Source organism: Dendrobium catenatum, unplaced genomic scaffold, assembly GCF_001605985.2.
Source record: "Dendrobium catenatum unplaced genomic scaffold, ASM160598v2 fragScaff_scaffold_51, whole genome shotgun sequence".
Lineage (NCBI taxonomy): Eukaryota > Viridiplantae > Streptophyta > Magnoliopsida > Asparagales > Orchidaceae > Dendrobium > Dendrobium catenatum.
The window spans coordinates 789,533-797,231 of record NW_021318513.1 but is presented as its reverse complement, the minus strand read 5'-3'; the positions used below and the strand labels follow the sequence as shown (position 1 = coordinate 797,231).

Sequence of the window (7,699 nt, the reverse complement as noted above, 5' to 3'; positions counted from 1 at the left end):
GGGGGAGATTTACTAATAGTAAAGATCTTCCAAAGTAAGAAAACAAACTTATAGACACCTTCAACCAATAAAACCGAGCAGCAGAGCTCAAGTATGACCTATTGAGATAAAACTTATGAAAAAGCATGAGTCAAATATTAGAGATAGGACTCAGGATTGAGTATGGGAAAAACAATATCTAAGGCTTCGTTTGGGACGGCTTTCTTACTACTTCTTAAAACAATTTTTACTATAAAATTAAAATTTTTACAGTAAAAAAAACAGTCCCAAAGAAGCATAAGTCAACATAAGAATATGAAGTAGTAGAGATATTCCCCAGGTTGCCAAAAAGCAGATAATGGTTGCCGCGAAGATCATCCAAGAGGCAGCAAAATAGATGTATACCATGCCTCACCGTCCTCTCATGCCAACAGGGAATGTTAGTTAAACCAAAAGACAAGAAAAGTCCAAGTCCCGTTGACATCAGATTAACCAAAACTTTGAAAGATGAGCAGTGCAGCCTAAATCCAAACGAAACCAGGACAAGTCAAAAATGCTTGCCAACCACCGGCAAAACAGCCACCAAAGCCCATCATAAGAGCCCAACTAACATAAATGAAAATTGAGAAGAGAGAAGCAACAAAAATAGTCACAGTCAGGCAATAAGAGAGCTCACAAGTTCCACATGTTTCCACCCAGCAAGCTGATGTCGAATAACTTTTTTAATTTTAAAGCAAACAGTAGTGATGCTGTCAAAATTTGTACCAAACCTCCTTGCATTTCTCTCTCTCTCTAGATGTGATATAGAGACGAGAAATGACTAAATAATAAAACTATTTTTGGACTGTGAAGATGCTCTATGCCAGAAATGTACTCAAATACTTTTAGTAAATTTGATCTCATGAGAAAGGGGCAAATTATTCTCTGCGGAGTCCGGATGTCATCCAAAGGTAAATAAATATGTGTCATGTCACTTCAAAAGTGTACCGCGCTCAGTATCAAACACGGTACCAAGCAGTACCGAGCTTCGATACACCCGGTACCGCTCTCTGTACCAAGCGGTACTGGACGGTTCTCCCGTCCGGTGTCCGCACAGAATAATCTCTCTGAAGCTCATCCCAGGAATCAGATTAGATAAAGTTTTAAAGTAGTCACATGTAATTACAAAAATTGCGAAGAGGTAGAACTTGAATATTTCTCTGAAAGAGATTATTAACAATTTTTAGTTCTCCAGCCAAAGCCAACCAGGTATAAGATGAATAGCTAAGTGCATAATGTCTATGCTACCAAAATTTATAGCAAGAAACTTGCTGCCAATCTAGGAAAAAATTACACAAAAATTCTTTAGACTTGGGTTGCTCAGAATCAAGCCAAATCAGAGGAACGACCGAAGATTCCTTAATAGAAATAGCTTTGATAGCTTGTTGAACATGGGTAGGGAATTGGGAAAGAAGGTTTCAAGCATTAGAAATGCTGATATTATTAATATTAGCATATGATACTACAACGAACACACCAAACAAGCAGAATAAAAGTTAGGACCAACTAAATCCTTTTTTTTTTCACATAGAAACACATAATTTTGAGCATATACGTGAAAAGGTTGGAGTAGCTCCAGTAGAAGATAAGATTAGAGAAAGTCGCCTTAGATGGTTTGGTCACATAAAACGGCGGCCTTGCGATGACCCGGTTAGGAGAGTAGAGGTATTAGATTTGACTTATGTTAAGAAAGGTAGGGGTAGACCTAAAAAGACTTGGTTAGAAAATATTAGGAATGACCTTTCTTTTTTAGATTTAAACGAGAATTTGACTTTTAATAAGATACAATGGAGAAAAAGGATTCATGTAGCTGACCCCATGTAGTGGGATAAAGGCTTTTTTTTGTTGTTGTTGTTGTTGTATAAATACCCACTTATTTGCTCTTCCAGTATTCGTACAGTTTTGAAAGCCTTTAACTGTTCACAAAACTAAAACAACTTTAAGAAATATTAAATCTCAATTTAAATATCTCAACAAGTATTGAATTTCTTTCATACCTCAAAACATATTTTCTTTCTTATTGAAAACTTCCTTCTTTCTCCCTCAGATCTCCTCTCCTCGCTTCCAAATGTCTTCCTTATCATCAAATTAAATGTTTACACTAATTAGAGAAAAATATTATGAACAGTTTATAAAAGATTTGGGAAAACAAACTTTTTCCTATTTCCTCCCAATTTGTTCTTCTCTTCCACCGTCGTTTCTCCCAAACCTTTGATTCTATAACAATAGGAACGAAAAGGAGTTGTTTAATCTTACCCTACAACACGCTCATTTGCTAAAATTGGCGAAGAAAATCCTCCAAGGCCTGTGCGTGAGTGTCGGTCGTCCGATCCCTCCCGTTTCTCCTCTCTGTTCGACCCGCTCTGGGTTGCGGCTCTTAATAAGAGACGGGTCCAACCGGTTCATCACCAACTACCTAGCAAAGTCAAGATGAGAAAAGAGATCAACTTGAGATTGTGGTGATTAGAGATGAAATAGTCAAAGATTTGGTTGCCAAGAGGTTGCAAGTGTAGTAAGAGAAGCACATCTGATTCGTCAAAGAGAGAGATGTGTGAATTAGAGACTGTCGACAATGAAATCTGTCAGAAAAGGGATATAGGTCTCAATAGAGTTTTGGTAGTAAGTATTGTCAGAGTCATCGAAGAGTATTGATTAAGAACATCTATATAGTAAGAACTGAAGTCAGCAGTGCTGTTGGCATTGGATACCAAAGCAGTAATTAATTGTTGATATGATTTTATTGTTGAAATTGGTTGCAATAGAAAAGCTTAATTGTTGGTGTGGTGGGCACAATTAAAGTCATTGTCACATTTTTTAGGGGAATTAGATGTGGGCTGCTTTTTATGGGCCTTGATGACATATGAGATGCCAATTTGTAAGAGAAATGTGAGTGCCACCATATGGGAATCACAACTTCACAAGAGAGGTCGCATAGAAGAGAGGATGCCGCATATTAGTGGGATCCTTGATGACTAGGAGTAGAGAGATCCAATAATGGAGTTCCTGTTATTCCTAGGCAAAAGTGTCTCTATTGGAGGTCCAACTGTTGATGTTTAAGATAACGGGATTGATTGCATGTGGTGGTGGCAGTGTGATTAGGGTGCAACGAGGAAGCATATGAGGTTTACAATTGAGTAGGAGAACATCAACAAGTCAACTTTAGTATGGCGATTAGAAAGTCAATCAGAGGCAACAAAGGGGCATGTAGTAATCGATAGTTTTTGATACCATATTAGATGTGAGAAATAATTGTAAAGAATTATATTTTTACTGAATTGTCTTTCTAGTACAAGCATATATATGCCTATATAAAGCACAAAAGAAGAGAACAGTTAAGAAAAATATAATAAAGGTGAATATTATATGATTTCAATATGAAAATATTATAAGTAATAATTTAGATATAGGTAATTTAGCACGTGATAATTTAGATATAATAATATTTTACGCACTAAAGTTTAATGTATTAGTTAAGTCTCATGTATTCAATTAATAGTGGTTTTTTAAGAATAGGATTTGACATTTTATTTTATGTGATAACTAGCATAAAAATTTGGTGCCCAAATAAATGAATTAGGATTTATCTTTTTTTTTTTGAAGTGTTTGAGAGGCAAGCCTTTTTGTTAGAGAGAACGATTGAACTTTTATTTCTTAATAAATTTGTTTGAGTATAAAGGAAACTTCTAACCACTTGAACAGATAAACCTAAGTAACCTTGGTGAGATTTTCAATAAAAAATAAAATAACCAAAATCCAAATAAGTTGATACAGGACATGTCGCTGGATATTTTAGTTAACTAAAAAGGAGCACTACTAGGAGAGATCCATATGAAGATTACCCAATGGTGTTTATAATAATTACAAGTTTTATATTCAAATCTGAATATAGGCGAGGGAATATGAGTAAAACACCAAAGACGGTGTGGGGGAGGATGATCTAGACAACAATGTGACTGATATGGTGAATAACAGGGGAGGACAATGAAGTAAAAGTTGTATTATCGAGCTAGTAAATGCATCAAATTTTAGCAATTCATTAAATCATCTTCTTCAATTTTAGATTCTAAAAAATACATTGAGAATGATATAAAGTTATGTATAGTTGTGAGATTTGTTAAGAAAATGCATAGACATAAGGTTTATTGGAAATTATGGAATATATAAAACATTATCAGAAGTCAATGATAAGGAGGAATGGATAAATCATTTTTTAGAGATGATATGGAGATCTATCAACAATAGAAGAGAAGTCATAATAAACAATGAAAATTATTGTCGGTCACCTGTCATATGGAAACAACAACAACATCAAGCCTTTATCCCACTAACATGGGGTCGGCTACATGAATCCTTTTTTCTCCATTGTGTCTTATTAAAGGTCAAATTCTCATTTAAATCTAATAAAGAAAGGTCATTCCTAATATTTTCTAAGCAAGTCTTTTTAGCTCTGCCTCTACCTTTCTTAACATAAGTCAAATCTAATATCTCTACTCTCCTAACCGGGTCATTGGAAGGCTGCCGTTTTATGTGACCAAATCTATAATCTTATCTTCTACTAGAGCTACTCCAACCTGTCATATGGAAAGAAGCACCAAAATCTTAAACTAGTTAAGGAAATCATATGAGTGGCTGAAGTGGTCATATGAGACTGTATAGAGGTAGGTAATCATATTCTTCATGTGAAAGAGAGACTAAATGGAAATGAGTTTCAGTAGAATTGATAAGAGCAGTGTTGGAGACATCCCGAGGTACTGGAGGATAGAAAATTTTTTCCTTCACAGATATCAGATGAGTGATTGTCCCTTTGATAATGCTAAAAAGTTAGAAAAGAGTTGTGATCGTGATCACAACCACAACCACAACCACGACCACCTCAGTCATAATTTCTTGAACTAATCACAGTTCCTTTAACAAGAGTATTCTTATCATGATATGAAGAAGGTGGAGCAGGTACCCCAAATACTCATGAAAGAACAGTGCATTTGAAATAGTAGAGTTGGCCATCAATTAAGCTTGAATATATTGTAGAGATGGATGAAGACCAGAGACGAATAACTTCTCTTTTTTTTTTTTAAACAAGTAATGGTGTCTATGGTAAATTGGCGATCTTGAATATGTTCATCCCATTTGCCTTTCAAATTGTACTACCATTGGATATATCTATGGATATACCATTTGCCTTATTAGTTTGCTTGAAGTTAAATGATCAAAAATTTATGATTAATAAATTTCATTATTTATTTGGATGTAGATATGAATATAATGAATTTTTTAACTTTAGAAACATCTTCAAAATCCCTCAATGATTACAATTTTTATTTTAATCGAAAACAAAAACTCATCTACAAAAACAACCAAAAGTGCCCTAAGTATTTATGATTGCATCTGTATGCTATCGTTTTAACTTACAATATACTAATACATCTTGTTTCTAACTCCAAATAGGTGACTTGTGGAAAGCAAGCTGGGGCCTTTACATGTTTGCTTGATGAAAATGGAAGGTATGGCCCAATTGATTCTTTATCGAAAGATCTACAGCCTGATTTTCAGGTCTCTTCTCTTTCTGAAGTGCAATCTTTACTGGATATAAATTTTGAGTTGCTGCCACATCCTCAAACCTCTTTATAGCTCGAGAAAATAAAATTTGCAATTTGATCTCAGTTAATCTTCCTGAGGGTAGATTCCGTTTATCTTTTACCATCTGCTGTAATGCTTTTAGTTGGCTGAAATGGTAGATTTCTAGCCGTTGGTAGAAGTGGAGAAAGCTCAGATGTCTGAATGGTGTGGTTATAGGGTGAATATTTTATGATTGTTTGAGTTGCAGAAACTTTGTAGAGGTGGATTCTGAAAGAAAATTATTTTCATTTGAAAGTACAAAGCTGTATGTCACAGGACAGAAATAATCAAATGTCGTATTGTGTTTCTTTTCATCTTTGAGTCATTCTACATCTCTCCAAATTTCTCTCTTATATTCTCTTCCCAGTTGAAGCTACTCTCATCCTTTTTAGATTTAAAATAAATCCTCTAAGAACTTCAACGGGAGGATTTGCTAATTGTGCACTGAGATAGTAATAGTTGAGGTTTGTTTGGAATAACTTTCTTACTGCTTTTTATAATGATTTTTTAGTTAAAAAATATCTTAAAAAGGTGAAAAGAAAGTAGTAACAAATTATCCCAAACAAAATCTGAATATGTTTGAAACAGTTTCTAAGTCCATCTGTTTGATTGAAGTTAGAAATTATGTTCTGAGAAATGATAGCTTAATATATTTCATCATTTGGTTTTTGCTATTAGAAATTAGTACTAATTTTAAGAGCTCAAAAAATTTTATGAAAAGGTCAGTCCCGTGTTGCTTTTCATTTAAATATAGCAGATTCAGGTTTCTTCATTTGTGGCGAATGCAACTTTTTAATGTAATAATTTTAATTTTTATATTTAAAAATTATTTTAAAAAGCTAAAAAAAACGGTCTTAAATAAGATCTAAATTGCATATAATTATAAAATAATTCTTTTAAACTTTATTGTTGTGTCTAGAAGAACTTAATTCCTCTTAATTCTAACATTTGTATAAGAAAAGGCTCGACAATTTTTTTTTTAAAAAAAGTCAGATATTCTGACATTATGTTTAGGGCTGCAAGCGAACCAAACCTTGGACAAGCTACTCGTTATTCGGTTCGATTAAAGCTCGTTTGCGATCGTTTAATTAACTAAACAAACAAACTTGAACAATATTTTAAATACTCGATTCTTAAATAAACAAACTTGAACACTAATGCGTTCGGCTCATTTATGTTCGCGAACAACATCATTTGAAGTTCGTGAACAAGCACGACATTAAGCTCGATAAGAAACTCTATTCGTGTTCGATTTTGAACTCGTGAATAAGCTCGATAAAAATAATTAATATTTGACTATAGAATTAATAAATATAAATAATCATTACCTTTGTTACATAAGCAATTGCTTTTATTATAAATGTGTTTGTTCATAGATATGTTCATGAACGTGTTTGTTTGATAGTTAAAAAAATTCGTTAAATATGTTCGTGAACAAGCTCGATAAACACTAAACGAACGAATATAAACTGAACATGAACCGAACATGAACACTCCTTAATGTAAACGAACAAAACATCAACACAAATGCTAAAGCTCGAACAAACATGAACAAGCTGATATTAAATGAACACAAACATGAACACTCACATACTCGGCTCGGCTCGGTTCGTTTGCATCCCTAATTATGTTGATGATTTTAAAATTATTAAATTTTTTAAGATAAGTGTTATACATTAAAAAATTAGTATTATATTGATCTTAAAGTAATTTAATAATGTTTAGACACATTTTGACTAAAAGTTGTATAATTAAATACCAAGAAAAAATTTTATCGTTATGTGCTCCTGAGAAAAAATGAACAGTATATTAGTAAGTGGCGCTTTCACTATAAGTGCTTTGATAAGTGCGTTGAAATTTTTTTACCATTAAATATGTTTTGAGATTATTGAACATATATTAAATTAATTAAATTTATATTTTACTTATTTTAAAGTAAAATAAATGATTATAAATTCATAATGCCGGATATATTTACCTAAAAAATTCTCTCAAAATAATAGCTATCATGTATGACTAATGATTATATTCTGTGGTCTAAATCTTCTTATTTTCCAGCATACTT

General features: G+C 33.1%; 1 protein-coding gene across 1 annotated transcript in view; it reads left to right on the top strand.

Annotated features, from left to right (window-relative positions):
- Positions 1-5,948, top strand: part of LOC110106262 (haloacid dehalogenase-like hydrolase domain-containing protein At2g33255) — a gene marked incomplete at its 5' end in the record, with an annotated part of 15,422 nt that extends 9,474 nt beyond the window's left edge. Inside the window, 1 exon segment of the mRNA XM_020836091.2 lies at positions 5,464-5,948. Within this exon segment, the coding sequence (XP_020691750.1) occupies positions 5,464-5,646 (183 nt within the window).
- Positions 5,949-7,699: the final 1,751 nt, after the last annotated feature.